At 42.6% G+C, this 17,106-nt stretch overlaps 1 protein-coding gene across 1 annotated transcript in view; it reads right to left on the minus strand.

Annotated features, from left to right (window-relative positions):
- Positions 1-17,106, minus strand: part of crocc2 (ciliary rootlet coiled-coil, rootletin family member 2) — a 157,023-nt gene that overhangs the window by 137,414 nt on the left and 2,503 nt on the right. The window contains exon 3 of the mRNA XM_029697372.1: positions 13,756-13,865. Coding sequence (XP_029553232.1) covers positions 13,756-13,865 — 110 coding nt within the window. The remainder of the gene's footprint in view (positions 1-13,755; positions 13,866-17,106) is intronic.

Raw genomic sequence — 17,106 nt, forward strand, 5'->3', positions numbered from 1 at the left:
ACACACACACACACACAGACACACACACACACACACACACACACACACACACACACACACACACACACACACACACACACACGCACACTGACACACACACACACACACACACACACACACACACACAGACACACAGACACACACACACACACACACGCACGCTGACACACACACACACACACACACACACAGACACACACACACACACACACACACACACACACACACACGCTGACACACACACACACACACACACACACACACACACACACACACACACACACACACACACACACACAGACACACACACACACACACATACACACACACACACACACATACACACACATACACACACACACACACAGAGAGAGAGAGAAAATACACAATGAACACTCTCCTGACTCTGTTGATTCGTAAACACAGTATTTTCCCTCCACGTTTCAATTAGGATGGAAAACATTTAAAACATATTCTGCTTCGCCAAATTAAATAGTAATTAAATTGTAATCTATTACAATGTGCCTGTTTTTTAGTTTTTTGCGTTTTCCAATAGTTAGCTGAGATTCATCTATTTAAGTGTTCCTGTTCTCTCAGAATGTCTTCCGATGGTGAGCATCAAGCAGGAAAAAACACAGTACCTTGTCACAGTGTTTGTTTATCCAATTCCAGTTTTCTCTGCTGGGAAGAGACTGGGTTGACCCTATTCCCTACATTAAATCAAAAATCAAAATCTAAGTTTATTGGTTGCGTACACAGATTTGCAGAAGTTATCGCAGGTGCAGCGAAATGCTTGTGTTTCTAGCTCCAACAGTGCAGTAATAATGAATATACAGTGAATATGCTATATATATATATATTGATTGGAGTGGTTGCCATGGCGCCCTTATGGCAGCCTAGGACAATTCCTCTGCGATATTTTTGGGCATTTTTATCGTTTTAACTGTTTTTTTTTTCATGTGCATTTTTCTTGAATAAACTTTTGTTTTTGAGTAGCTAATAAATTACTGATAATTGTGATCAAGTCATTTTGAAACAGGATAAGAAATTCAACTTTTTTGGCATCAACAAAGTCTAGAGTCAGCTGATTGTTTTCTATTGAATTACTGCATTGAATAACTGCATAGAACGGATTCACCTATAATCTCCTGGAAGACTACAAAGGACCACAAAGTACATCTTTTACTCGGGAGGATTCCTTCGTGGTTAAAGTGGATTAAACAAACCCTTACTAAGGAGCTCAAAACGGGTCTTCTTTAACTTGGAATCATACGGAAAAAACTCATACATAAAGAATGGCGATGTGGTAGGAAATCCACTCATAAAGCCAAAAGAGTCCACACAGAACTTTATGTCTTCTCTCTCTTCTCCCTCTCACGCAACAATTTAATAACATTGCCAAAATGACCAGCCATCCCATCTCTTCTGAAAACAATTCCATACAGCTTATAGTATCCATATAGCAATTCCATGATAAACTAGACCACGTTAGTCCCACGCGCTGGCCTGCCTGCTCTTTGTCTTTGCTAATGATGTAAATGTGTGTTCAGTCTTCGGTCTGTTGCGAGTAGAATATCTGAATGTCAGGAAATCGTTTGAAGTTTGAAGGGCCGAATGTCTGGCGACATGGAATTGAATATCGAAACACAAGCCAACTTTACCACGGTTTTTAACATAGCTTTTCGTTTCGGACGTTTTTTTTATCTGCTCTCCCACACACCTGTCTGGTAAGGTTGAACACCTCCTGCCCTACTCAGCCTCCTGAAAAAAAAGATTCTCACAAGCTGGTGTGACACCTACTCCCGATGCCTGCTACACTGCTGCTTGGATCCCACCCGGCTATCTGCTCACTGTACGCCCTGGCCTGTCTCCGACTGTCTGGTACAGGTACCCCCGCCACACTCCCCCCTCTCTCCCGAGATTTCGCTAATTAACTTGTGAAGCTTATTATGTGAGCTTACTCATAAATGCTTTAAAACTTATTTGGGATCGGTGTCCCTTCCATGGGACGGTTGAGCTAACGTAGGCTAATGTGATTAGCATGAGGTTGTAAGTAACAAGAACATTTCCCAGGACATAGACATATCTGATATTGGCAGAAAGCTTAAATTCTTGTTAATCTAACTACACTGTCCAATTTACAGTAGCTATTACAGTGAAAGAATACCATGCTATTGTTTGAGGAGAGTGCACAATTTTGAACATAAAAAGTGATTAACTAGTATAGGCTTACAATTTATTTATTTTATCTCAGAGCTACTCTCTCAAATGATCTTGTTGGGGCGAGTGACTCTTTGAACTTACAATGGCTAGCCCCAAGTCATTATATTTTTTTATTGTGCTTTTTGCTATTTGCCTCATGTCTCCTGCACACATTGTTGACAATGAACTTGCTCGACTTCCCAACCGTGGGACAGACTATGTTTGTTCCCACACTCAGGACTCTGACTCTCTATTGGTTACACAGACTTTTGGCCTCCCATCCTATTCTAACCAACCTCTCGCCGGCTTTGTATTCATGTTACCTGATAAAATTGCTGTTACAATATGATCTTGTTGTCCTCTGATGCACATTCAAATGTCATAAAAAATCAACACTGCAGAATTCTCCCTGTCCTCTGCCGTGTCTTGATTATATTACCGCTGATTATATCAGGAAATGTGCATGTACATCCTGGCCTGTCTACTGTTGCTAGATCCAATTCTGACTTGAGCTCAGATTTCTGCTTGTTAAAAAAAACTTATTTGGGATAGGGAGCGGTATTTTGACATCCGGATGAAAAGTGTGCCCAAAGTAAACTGCCTGCTACTCAGGCCCAGAAGCTAGGATATGCATATAATTGGTAGATTTGGGTAAAAAACACTCTAAAGTTTCTAAAACTGTTAAAATAATGTCTGTGAGTATAACAGCACTATTTGGCAGGCGAAACCCTGAGGACAAACCATCCAAGATTTTTTGTTGTTGAGTACACTGTGTTTTCAACTGGTTTCTATGGGAAACTGGATTTATGAAACTGGTTGCAGTTCCTATTGCTTCCACTAGATGTCAACAGTCATTAGAAATTGGTTGATGTTTTTCTTTAGAGAAATGAAGAAGTACGGCTATTCAGAATGAGGGTCAAGCAAAGTATACTTTTTTGTTTGGTGCACGCGACCTGGAACTCTCTCCACATTCATTTTATCCGCTATTGAACACAGTATATTCCGTCTTAAATTTTATCGATTATTTACTTTTTAGGATACCTAAAGTCGGATTAGAAAAGTTGTTTGAAATGTTTGGACCAAGTTTACAGGTAACTTATTAGAAAATTTGTCGTCATGATGGGCGAGTTGGAACCTGTGTATTTCTGAATCAAACGCGCCAAATAAATTGACATTTTGGGGATATAACAAAGGAATTTATCGAACAAAAGGACCATTTGTGATGTTTCTGGGACATATTGGAGTGCCAACAGAAGAAGATCTTCAAAGGTAAGGCATTAATTATATCTTTATTTCTGACTTTTGTTTCACAACTCCCTGGTTGAAAAATGTTTGTCATGCATGTGTATGATGAGGTGCTGTCCTCAGATAATCGCATGGTTTGCTTTCACCGTAAAGCCTTTTTGAAATCTGACACGTTGGAAGTTAAGCTTATTTTGACATATTGCATGTGTATTTTCAAGAATGTTAAATATTTACAATTCTGTAGTTTGAATTTGGCGCCCTGCACTTTCACTGGATGTTGGTCAGGTGAGACGCTACCTAGCCTAGAGAGGTTTAACACTGATTTCTGCTCTCGTAAAAGCCTGGGTTTTCTGCATGTTAACACTAGAAGATTATTACCTAAAACTGATGTCACCATTGCCCTTGATTCTAAGTAGCGTTGTGCTCCTATTTTTATTGACTTGGCCAGAGCTTTTGATACAGTAGACCATTCCATTCTTGTGGGTCTGCTAATGAACATTGGTGTCTCTGAGGGGTCTTTGGCGTGGTTTGCTAACTACCTCAAAGAGTGCAGTGAATAAAGTCAGAACATCTGCTGTCTCAGCCACTGCCTGTCACCAAAGGAGTACCCCAAGGCTGGATCCTAGGCCCCATGCTCTTCTCAATTTACTGTACATCAACAACATAGCTCAGGCAGTAGGAAGCTCACTCATCCATTTATATGCAGATGATACAGTCTTATACTCAGCTGGCCCCTCCCCGGATTTTGTGTTAAACGCTCTACAACAAAGCTTTCTTAGTGTCCATCAAGCTTTCTCTGCCCTTAACCTTGTTCTGAACTCCCCCAAAACAAAGGTCATGTGGTTTGGTAAGAACAATGCCCCTCTCCCCACAGGTGTGATTACTACCTCGGAGGGTTTAGAACTTAAAGTTGTCACCTCATACAAGTACTTGGGAGTATGGCTAGACGGTGCACTGTCCTTCTCTTGGCACATATCCAAGTTGCAGGCTAAGGTTAAATCTAGACTTGGTTTCCTGTATTGTAATTACTCCTCTTTCACCCCAGCTGGCAAACTAACCCTGATTCAGATGACCATCCTACCCATGCTAGATTAAGGAGATATCATTTATAGATCGGCAAGGTAAGGGTACTCTAGAGCGGCTAGATGTTCTTTACCATTCGGCCGCCAATGCTCCTCATAGGAAACATCACTGCACTCTATATTCCTCTGTAAACTGGTCATCTCTGTATACCCAACACAAGACCTACTGGTTGATACTTATTTATAAAACCTTCCAAGGCCTCACTCCCCCCTATCTAAGATATCTACTGCAGCCCACATCCTCCACATACAACTGCCGTTTTGCAACTGTCACGACTTCCGCCGAAGTCGGCTCCTCTCCTTGTTCGAGCGGCGTTCAACGTCACCGGCTTTCTAGCCATCGCCGACCCATTTTTCATGTATCCATTTGTTCCCTGCACACCTGGTTTTCATTCCCCAATCAACTCATATGTATTTATTCCTCTGTTCCCCATCATGTCTTTGTGTAGGATTGTTTGTTGTTACGTGTTTTGGATATTGTGGATATTTTTACGCGCTATACTTTTGTCTATGTTCCATGTTTTGGGCACATTTTACGTTATTTTTGTGTGTTCATTTTGACCGGAATAAAGTGCACTTGTTCACTACACTCTGCTCTCCTGCACCTGACTTCGCCTCCGATACACACGCCTAACAGAATCCTACACCAACCATGGAGTCAGCAGGAGCAGGTACCCCGGTTAGAGGAGTCGAGGAACGCGTCCAGTAACACGCGGCTATGATACATCATCTCGGTGCCATGATGGATCGCGTTGTCCAGACAGTGGACCGCTGGGAGAGACAGGAAGTCTCTCCAGCGCCTCAACCAGCTCAACCGGGGTTATCTCTACCCGTCCCGCCCGGATCCAGCTCCAGTGGAATACGTCTTTCCCTTCCCAGGGAGTATGATGGGACGGCCGCACAGTGCCAGGGGTTCCTTTTACAACTGGACTTATACCTGGCCACCGTTCACCCAGCTGCCTCGGGAAGGGAGAGTGTATCCGCCCTCGTCTCATGCCTCTCGGGGAGAGAGCTGGAGTGGGCAAACGCCGTGTGGGGAGAGGAAGACGCGGTGTTAGACCACTTCGAGGAGTTCACCCGCCATTTCCAGGCCGTCTTTGGCCATCCGCCCGAAGTTAGAGCGGCGGGTGAACGACTCTTCCATTTGAGGCAGGGGACGAGGAGCGCACAGGATTTCGCGCTGGAGTTCCGGACCTTGGCCGCCGGAGCAGGATGGAACGACAGGACCCTCATCGACCACTATCAATGCAGCTTATGTGAGGACGTCCGACGGGAGTTGGCCTGCAGGGATGCCACCACCACCTTCGACCAACTGGTGGATATGTCCATCCGGTTGGATAACCTGCTGGTCATCCGTTGATGTCCTGAGGGGGCTCTGTCGGTTCCATCTCCCAGCACTCCCGCTCCACTGCCCATGGAGTTGGGAGGGGCTGCATGTAGGGAGGCTGGAGGGGCCTTCACGTGCACAATTTGTGGCTGCAGAGGGCACACTGCCGGTTGGTGCCGGGTTGGTTCCTCTGGGAGTCGAGGCAGCAGGCAGGGCACTCTGGCGTATGCACCACTCTCATCCAGAGTCCTCTGTTGTCCACTTGTTTATACCTGTTTGTTTCCCTAAGTTCTCCCTGTATTCCCAGCATAAGGCGCCGGTCGATTCAGGCGCAGCTGGGAATTTTATTGACAGAGCATTAGCTCTTAGTTTAGGGATCCCCATTATTCCTGTGGATAGACCTTTTCCGGTTCATGCACTGGATAGTCGACCCTTAGTGTCCGGGCTAATCAGGGAGGCCACCATCTCCCTGGCCATGGAGACGCAGGGGGTTCACGATGAGAGAATCAGTCTCTTTCTCATTGACTCTCCTGCGTTTCCCATGGTACTAGGTCTTCCCTGGTTGGCTCGTCATAACCCCACCATTTCCTGGCAACAGAGGGCTCTCACGGGGTGGTCGCAAGAGTGCTCGGGGAGGTGTGTAGGGGTTTCCGTTGGTGCTACCACGGTGGAAAGTCCAGACCAGGTCTCCACCGTGCGCATTCCCCCAGAATATGCCGATTTGGCTCTCGTCTTCTGTAAGAAGAAGGTGACTCAACTACCACCCCATCGATGGGGGGATTGTGCGATAAATCTCCTGGTAGACGCTGTACTTCCCAGGAGTCACGTGTATCCCCTGTCGCAAGCGGAGACGGTGGCTATGGAGACATTTTTCTCCGAATCCCTGCGTCAGGGGTACATTCCGTCCTCCACTTCACCCGCCTCCTCGAGTTTCTTTTTTGTGAAGAAGAAGGATGGAGGTCTGCGCCCGTGCATTGATTATCGAGGTCTCAATCAAATCACGGTGAGGTACAGTTACCCGCTACCTCTTATCGCCACGGCGATTGAGTCAATGCATGGGGCGCTTCTTCACGAAACTGGATCTCCGGAGTGCGTATAACCTGGTGCGTATTCGGGAGGGAGACGAGTAGAAGACAGCATTTAGGGGCACCTCAGGGCATTATGAGTACTTAGTCATGCCGTACGGGTTGATGAATGCTCCATCAGTTTTCCAATCCTTTGTAGACGAGATTTTCAGGGACCTGCACGGGCAGGGTGTAGTGGTGTATATCGATGACATTCTGATATACTCCGCTACACGCGCCGAGCATGTGTCCTTGGTACGCAGGGTACTTAGACGACTGTTGGAGCATGACCTGTACGTCAAGGCTGAGAAATGCCTGTTTTTTCAGCAGGCCGGCTTCTTCCTAGGGTATCGCATTTCCACATCAGGAGTGTTTTGGATATTGTGGATATTTTTACGCGCTATACTTTTGTCTATGTTCTGTGTTTTGGGCATATTTTATGTTATTTTTGTGCGTTCATTTTGACCAGAATAGAGTGCACTTGTTCATTATACTCTGCTCTCCTTCACCTGACTTCGCCTCCGATACACACACCTAACAGCAACACCCATGGTGTGTTGCTACCATGCTGTGTTGTCATGTTGTGTTGCAACCATGCTGTGTTGTCATGTTGTGTTGCTACCATGCTGTGTTGTCATGTTGTGTTGCTACCACACTGTGTTGTCATGTTGTGTTGCTACCATGCTGTGTTGTCATGTTGTGTTGCTACCATGTTGTTGTCATGTTGTGTTGCTACCACGCTGTGTTGTCATGTTGTGTTGCTACCATGCTAGTTGTCATGTTGTGTTGCTACCGTGTTGTTGTCATATTGTGTTTCTACCACACTGTGTTGTCATGTTGTGTTGCTACCATGTTGTTGTCATGTTGTGTTGCTACCATGCTGTGTTGTCATGTTGTGTTGCAACCATGCTGTGTTGTCATGTTGTGTTGCTACCATGCTGTGTTGTCATGTTGTGTTGCTACCGTGTTGTTGTCATGTTGTGTTGCTACCATGTTGTTGTCATGTTGTGTTGCTACCGTGTTGTTGTCATGTTGTGTTGCTACTGTGTTGTTGTCATGTTGTGTTGCTACCATGCTGTGTTGTTGTGTTGCTACCGTGTTGTTGTCATGTTGTGTTGCTACCATGCTGTTTTGTTGTCTTTGGTCTCTCTTTATGTAGCTTTGTGGTGCCTCTCTTGTCGTGATGTGTGTTTTGTCCTAAATTAATAAGTTTTATCCCAGCCCCCGTGCCCCCGCAGGAGGCCTTTGGCCTCTTGGTAGGCCATCATTGTAAATAAGAATTTGTTCTTAAACTGATTTGCCGAGTTAAATAAAGGTTAGATAAATAAATAAAATAGTAGACACCCCACCAGCTTAGACTGTTTATTGCCAAATATAAGTTAAATACAAGTAAAAAATATATGTTTTTAAATCTCTCAGATATACTGTAGGCCAGACACTTCAGAACAAACTTCATTTAGATATTTTTTGGGGACTATCTGCTATTCAATGTGTTTGTATGGGCTAATAGCAGTCAGGCCAAACCTTTCTTTTTACCACCATTTTTAGTTATGCAGTACCAGTCAAAAGTTTGGACACATGTACTCATTGATTGTTTTTTTAAATGTTTTCCTATTTTCTATATTGTAGAATAATAGTGAAGACATCAAAACGATGAAATAACACATATGGAATCATGTAGTAACCAAAAAACTGTTAAACAAATCAAAATACATTTTATATTTGAGATTCTTCAAAGTAGCCACCCTTTGCCTTTATGACAGTTTTGCACACTCTTGGTATTCTTTCATCAAGCTTCCTGAGGTAGTCACCTGGAATGTTTTTCCAACAGTCTTGAAGGAGTTCCCACATATGCTGAGCACTTGTTGGATGCTTTTCCTTTAATCCAACTCATTCCAAACCATTGCAATTGGGTTGAGGTCGGGTGATTGTGGAGGCCAGGTCATCTGATGCAGCACTCCATCATTCTCCTTGGTCAAATAGCCCTTACACAGCCTGGAGGTGTGTCGGGTCATTGTCCTGTTGAAAAACAACTAACTAAGCACAAACCAGATGGGATGGCATATTGCTGGTAGCCATGCTGATTAAGTGTGCCTTGAATCACAGACAGTGTCACCAGCAAAGAACCCCAACACCATCATACCTCCTCCTCCATGCTTCACGGTGGGAACCACACATGTAGAGATCATCCGTTCACCTACTCTGCGTCTCACAAAGACACGACCGTTGAAACCAAAAATCTAAAATGTGGACTCATCAGACCAAAGGACAGATTTCCACCGGTCTAATGTCCATTGCTCGTGTTTCTTGGCCCAAGCAAGTCTCTTAGTAGTGGTTTCTTTTCAGCAATTCGACCATGAAGGCCTGACTCACGCAGTCTCCTCTGAACAGTTGGTGTTGAGATGAGTCTGTTACTTAAACTCTGTGAAGCATTTATTTGGGCTGCAATCGGAGTTTCAGTTAACTCTAATGAACTTATCTTCTGCAGCAGAGGTAACTCTGGGTCTTCCTTTCCTGTGACGGTCCACATGAGAGCCAGTTTCATCATAGCACTTGATGGTTTTTGCACTTGAAGAAACGTTAAATTTTCCAGATTGATTGACCTTCATGTCTTGAAGTAATGATGGATGATTTCTGAGTAATGATTTCTCTTTGCACTTTTTTGGTTACTACATGATTCCATGTGTTATTTCAAAGTTCTGATGTCTTCACTATTATTCTACAACGTAGAAAATAGTACAAAATAAAGAAAAACCCTTGAATGAGTAGGTGTGTCCCAACTTTTGAATGGTACTGTATATTTTTGGGATACTTCAAGGGGTCATAAAATTCTAAATCTAATAACTAAATGATATTTGGTATGACCTTCTTAAAATAATTCCATATGGCTCAGTAGAACCCCCCCATCCCCCGGCTTAGACAGGGCTTAGACTATTATGGGTTAAGTTTCTGCCTATAGGTGGTGGGGAGCGTGATCTGATTTGCCGAAAGGAGGGAGAGGGAGGGCCTTGTTGCCATCCTGAGAGTAGAAATGATCCAGGGTATGTGATGCGTGTGTAGAACAGGAAATGTGTTGATAGAAATTCGGAAGGGTTTAGCTCGGGAGGTAATACGGTCAGCATTTGATGGTGAGGTATTCCAGATCGGGAGAACAAAAAAGACTTGAGTTCCTGTACGTTACCACAATCACGAGTTGTTAATCATGAAACAAACCCCTCCACCTTTCCTTTTCCCGGAGAGTTCCTTCTTCCTGTCCGAGCGATGGACGGAGATCCCTACTGGCTGAATGGATGGGGACAATATATCCGGAGAGAGCGATGATTCCTTAAAACAGAGTATGTTACAGTCTCTGAAGTCTCTCTGGAAGGATATTCTGGCCATGAGCACATCTACTTTATTGTCCAAGGGCTGAACGTTAGCGAGTAATATACTCGAAAGCAGTAGATGGTATGCACGCCAACCGAGTCTGACTAGGGCCCCACTTATTCCTCTTCTCCGGTGTCAGCGTTTTGATGCAGCCCCTGAGATGAATAGAGCTGTCTCGGGAAGTTAAAAAAAGATCCAGGTCAGGGAAACTGAATTTCTGCTCTGATTTCTGGTGAGTGACCGCCAATCTAATATCCAAAAGTTATTCATTGCTGTAGGTAATAATACAAGAAACATTCTGAGCAATTCATGTAAAAAAAAAACAATACTGGAAAGATGGCTAGGATCTAGAAACAGGACGACTGTTACTGTCGGCGCCATCTTGTTGATTTAGTGCACTACTTTTGACCAGGGCCCATAGGGAATCCCATAGCGCCCTGGTACAAAATAATGCACTACAGGGGGAAGAGGGTGCCATTTGGGATGCCGTCCGGATGTGGCCCTTCTCTCTCCCCTTCTCGCTCTCCTTCTCTCTCCCCTTCTCGCTCTCCTTCTCTCTCCCCTTCTCTCTTTCCGTCTCTCCATCTCTCTCTCTGTCTCTCTCTCTCTGTCTCTCCCTCCGTCTATCTCCCCTTCTCTCTCTCCTTCTCTCTCCGTCTCTCTCCTTCTCTCTCCCTCCTTCTCTCTCCTTCTCTCTCTTTCTAACCCCCCTTCTCTCCTCCTCTCTTTCGTCTCTCTGTCTCTCTCTCTCTCCTTCTCTCTCCTTCTCTCTCCCCTTCTCTCTCCCCAGTCTCTTTCCGTCTCTCCGTCTATCTCTCTCCTTCTCTCTTTCCTTCCTTCTTTCTGTCATTCGCTCTCTCTTTCTCTCCGTCTCTCTCTTGCACTCTCTCCTTCTCTCTTGCACTCTCTCCTTCTCTCTCTCCCTAACACATGGACTTAGTTCAAAAGTAGTGCGCTATATAGGGAATAGGGTGGCATTTGGGACGCGTTCGAACACTAACCATCCATTTACATTTACATTTTAGTCATTTAGCAGACGCTCTTATCCAGAGCGACTTACAGTAGTGAATGCATACATTTCATACAATTTCATACATTTTTTTCCTGTGCTGGCCCCCCGTGGGAATCGAACCCACAACCCTGGTGTTGCAAACACCATGCTCTACCAACTGAGCTACAGGGAAGGCTGCATCCCAGATCCCTCCTACAGAAGGAAAATCTCAAAGAACCTCTCACGTTATTAGCAGTGTTTAGCTTGTCTAGTCTCACCTACTAAATTAAACTAGAGAGTGGGATTACACTGGCTCCAGGTCATCTATAAGTCTTTGCTAGGTAAAGCTCCGCCTTATCTCAGTTCACTGGTCACCATAGCAACACCCACCCATAGCATGCGCTCCAGCAGGTATATTCCACTGGTCATCCCCAAAGCCAACACCTCCTTTGGCCGCCTCTCCTTCCAGTTCTCTGCTGCCAATGACTGGAACGAATTGCAAAAATCACTGAAATTGGAGACTTATATCTCCCTCACTAACTTTAAGCATCAGCTGTCAGAGCAGCTTACCTATCGCCGCAGCTGTACACAGCCCATCTGTAAAAAGCCCATTCAACCAACCTCATCCCCATATTTGTTTTTTTGTTTTTCTGCTCTTTTGCACACCAGTATTTCTACTTGAACATCCTCATTTACACATATATCACTCCAGTGTTAATTGCTAAATTGTAATTACTTCGCTACTATTGGCCTATTCATTGACTTACTTCCTTACTTCATTTGCACACACTGTATACAGATGTTAATATTGTGTTATTGACTGTACCCGTGTTTATTCCATGTGTAACTCTGTGTTGTTGTTTATGTCGCACTGCTTTGCTTTATCTTGGCCAGGTCGCAGTTGTAAATGAGAACTTGTTCTCAAATGGCCTACCTGGTTAAATAAAGGTGAAATAAAAAAAAATAAAAAATTCAGAGAAACAGCCCTTTCCTGAAAACAGTAGAGTAGTTAGTAATTGTGAATGGGATGCCATGCAGTCTTCACTAGTGCACTGAAGTTATTCAATCTTCATTCTGCAGTTCTGGCGCTTCACCGAAACAGCAACAAGTATGTATTTGTGGTGAGCTCATAGACATAAAATGACATAGAAAGACCTGTGATTCTAGTTCTAAACAGACAGATGATCTAGGGGAGATCAACACACTCCAAAATAACACATGGACTAATGTCTGTTGTTCGCCATCTTATTTCCACTATTGTGTAGTTGAGACAGAATCATAATTAGCCCTATTTGAAAATGACTTGAGCAGAACTGACTGAAGCAGAAGTGTCTGGAGCAGAAGTGTCTGGAGCAGAACTGACTGGAGCAGAACTGTCTGGAGCAGAAGTGCCTGGAGCAGAAGTGACTGAAGCAGAACTGTCTGAAGCAGAACTGTCTGGAGCAGAACTGACTGGAGCAGAAGTGTCTGGAGCAGAAGTGTCTGGAGCAGAAGTGTCTGGAGCAGAACTGACTGGAGCAGAACTGTCTGGAGCAGAAGTGCCTGGAGCAGAAGTGACTGAAGCAGAACTGTCTGAAGCAGAACTGTCTGGAGCAGAACTGACTGGAGCAGAAGTGACTGGAGCAGAAGTGACTGAAGCAGAAGTGACTGAAGCAGAAGTGGCTGAAGCAGAAGTGACTGAAGCAGAAGTGTCTGGAGCAGAACTGACTGGAGCAGAACTGACTGGAGCAGAAGTGCCTGGAGCAGAAGTGCCTGGAGCAGAACTGACTGGAGCAGAAGTGCCTGGAGCAGAAGTGCCTGGAGCAGAAGTGCCTGGAGCAGAACTGACTGGAGAAGAAGTGTCTGGAGCAGAAGTGCCTGAAGCAGAAGTGTCTGAGGCAGAACTGAAAGCTCCATAGAACGTTCATAACAATGATTTGATGTGACCGCCGTGCAACCCATGAGTAAATCTTGTAGCTTACCCTGTTTGTGAGAGCGGTCTGTTCAGTGATGATGCTATGGTTCCTACCCTGTCTGTGAGAGCGGTCTGTTCAGTGATGATGCTATGGTTCCTACCCTGTCTGTGAAAGCGGTCTGTTCAGTGATGATGCTATGGGTCCTACCCTGTCTGTGAGCTGGATCTGTTCAGTGATGATGCTATGGATCCTACCCTGTCTGTGAGCTGGGTCTGTTCAGTGATGATGCTATGGTTCCTACCCTGTTTGTGAAAGCGGTCAGTTCAGTGATGATGCTATGGTTCCTACCCTGTCTGTGAGAGCGGTCTGTTCAGTGATGATGCTATGGTTCCTACCCTGTCTGTGAGAGCGGTCTGTTCAGTGATGATGCTATGGTTTCTACCCTGTCTGTGAGAGCGGTCTGTTCAGTGATGATGCTATGGTTCCTACCCTGTCTGTGAAAGCGGTCTGTTCAGTGATGATGCTATGGGTCCTACCCTGTCTGTGAGCTGGATCTGTTCAGTGATGATGCTATGGTTCCTACCCTGTCTGTGAGCTGGGACTGTTTGACCAGTAGCTGGTCGCGGTCCATCCTGGTCTGAGACAGCTGCTCCTTCAGGACTCTGTTCTCCTTCTGTAGACTGGTGTCATCATCTGAGGGGGAAATACAGGTATAAACATTAAGAACACCTTCCTGATATTGAGTGTTGATGATAGAGGTAGATATCAGTATGCTGATGATAGAGGTAGATATCAGTATGCTGATGATAGAGGTAGATATCAGTATGTTAATGATAGAGGTAGATATCAGTATGCTGATGATAGAGGTAGATATCAGTATGTTAATGATAGAGGTAGATATCAGTATGTTAATGATAGAGGTAGATATCAGTATGCTGATGATAGAGGTAGATATCAGTATGCTGATGATAGAGGTAGATATCAGTATGCTGATGATAGAGGTAGATATCAGTATTTTAATGATAGAGGTAGATATCAGTATGTTAATGATAGAGGTAGATATCAGTATGTTAATGATAGAGGTAGATATCAGTATGCTGATGATAGAGGTATACATCAGTATGATAATGATAGAGGTAGATATCAGTATGTTAATGATAGAGGTAGATATCGGTATGTTGATGATAGAGGTAGATATCAGTATGTTAATGATAGAGGTAGATATCAGTATGTTAATGATAACAGTAGATATCAGTATGTTGATGATAGAGGTAGATATCAGTATATTGATGATAGAGGTAGATATCAGTATATTAATGATAGAGGTAGATATCAGTATGTTGATGATAGAGGTAGATATCAGTATGCTGATGATAGAGGTAGATATCAGTATGCTGATGATAGAGGTAGATATCAGTATGTTGATGATAGAGGTAGATATCAGTATGTTGATGATAGAGGTAGATATCAGTATGCTGATGATAGAGGTAGATATCAGTATGCTGATGATAGAGGTAGATATCAGTATGTTGATGATAGAGGTAGATATCAGTATGTTGATGATAGAGGTAGATATCGTTCTATACATATAGAGGTAGATATCAGTATGCTGATGATAGAGGTAGATATCAGTATGTTAATGATAGAGGTAGATATCAGTATGCTGATGATAGAGGTAGATATCAGTATTTTAATGATAGAGGTAGATATCGGTATGTTGATGATAGAGGTAGATATCAGTATGTTGATGATAGAGGTAGATATCAGTATGCTGATGATAGAGGTAGATATCAGTATGTTAATGATAGAGGTAGATATCAGTATGTTGATGATAGAGGTAGATATCAGTATGTTAATGATAGAGGTAGATATCAGTATGTTGATGATAGAGGTAGATATCAGTATGTTGATGATAGAGGTAGATATCAGTATGTTAATGATAGAGGTAGATATCAGTATGTTGATGATAGAGGTAGATATCAGTATGTTGATGATAGAGGTAGATATCAGTATGTTGATGATAGAGGTAGATATCAGTATGTTAATGATAGAGGTAGATATCAGTATGTTAATGATAGAGGTAGATATCAGTATGCTGATGATAGCGGTAGATATCAGTATGCTGATGATAGAGGTAGATATCAGTATGCTGATGATAGAGGTAGATATCAGTATTTTAATGATAGAGGTAGATATCAGTATGTTAATGATAGAGGTAGATATCAGTATGCTGATGATAGAGGTAGATATCAGTATGTTGATGATAGAGGTAGATATCAGTATGTTAATGATAGAGGTAGATATCAGTATGTTAATGATAGAGGTAGATATCGGTATGTTGATGATAGAGGTAGATATCAGTATGTTAATGATAGAGGTAGATATCAGTATGTTAATGATAGAGGTAGATATCAGTATGTTAATGATAGAGGTAGATATCAGTATGTTAATGATAACAGTAGATATCAGTATGTTGATGATAGAGGTAGATATCAGTATATTGATGATAGAGGTAGATATCAGTATGTTAATGATAACAGTAGATATCAGTATGTTGATGATAGAGGTAGATATCAGTATGCTGATGATAGAGGTAGATATCAGTATGCTGATGATAGAGGTAGATATCAGTATTTTAATGATAGAGGTAGATATCAGTATGTTAATGATAGAGGTAGATATCAGTATGTTAATGATAGAGGTAGATATCAGTATGCTGATGATAGAGGTATACATCAGTATGATAATGATAGAGGTAGATATCAGTATGTTAATGATAGAGGTAGATATCGGTATGTTGATGATAGAGGTAGATATCAGTATGTTAATGATAGAGGTAGATATCAGTATGTTAATGATAGAGGTAGATATCAGTATGTTAATGATAACAGTAGATATCAGTATGTTGATGATAGAGGTAGATATCAGTATATTGATGATAGAGGTAGATATCAGTATATTAATGATAGAGGTAGATATCAGTATGTTGATGATAGAGGTAGATATCAGTATGCTGATGATAGAGGTAGATATCAGTATGCTGATGATAGAGGTAGATATCAGTATGTTGATGATAGAGGTAGATATCAGTATGTTGATGATAGAGGTAGATATCAGTATGCTGATGATAGAGGTAGATATCAGTATGTTGATGATAGAGGTAGATATCAGTATGTTGATGATAGAGGTAGATATCGTTCTATACATATAGAGGTAGATATCAGTATGCTGATGATAGAGGTAGATATCAGTATGTTAATGATAGAGGTAGATATCAGTATGCTGATGATAGAGGTAGATATCAGTATTTTAATGATAGAGGTAGATATCGGTATGTTGATGATAGAGGTAGATATCAGTATGTTGATGATAGAGGTAGATATCAGTATGCTGATGATAGAGGTAGATATCAGTATGTTAATGATAGAGGTAGATATCAGTATGTTGATGATAGAGGTAGATATCAGTATGTTAATGATAGAGGTAGATATCAGTATGTTGATGATAGAGGTAGATATCAGTATGTTGATGATAGAGGTAGATATCAGTATGTTAATGATAGAGGTAGATATCAGTATGTTGATGATAGAGGTAGATATCAGTATGTTGATGATAGAGGTAGATATCAGTATGTTGATGATAGAGGTAGATATCAGTATGTTAATGATAGAGGTAGATATCAGTATGTTAATGATAGAGGTAGATATCAGTATGCTGATGATAGCGGTAGATATCAGTATGCTGATGATAGAGGTAGATATCAGTATGCTGATGATAGAGGTAGATATCAGTATTTTAATGATAGAGGTAGATATCAGTATGTTAATGATAGAGGTAGATATCAGTATGCTGATGATAGAGGTAGATATCAGTATGTTGATGATAGAGGTAGATATCAGTATGTTAATGATAGAGGTAGATATCAGTATGTTAA

Source organism: Salmo trutta, chromosome 17, assembly GCF_901001165.1.
Source record: "Salmo trutta chromosome 17, fSalTru1.1, whole genome shotgun sequence".
NCBI lineage: Eukaryota > Metazoa > Chordata > Actinopteri > Salmoniformes > Salmonidae > Salmo > Salmo trutta.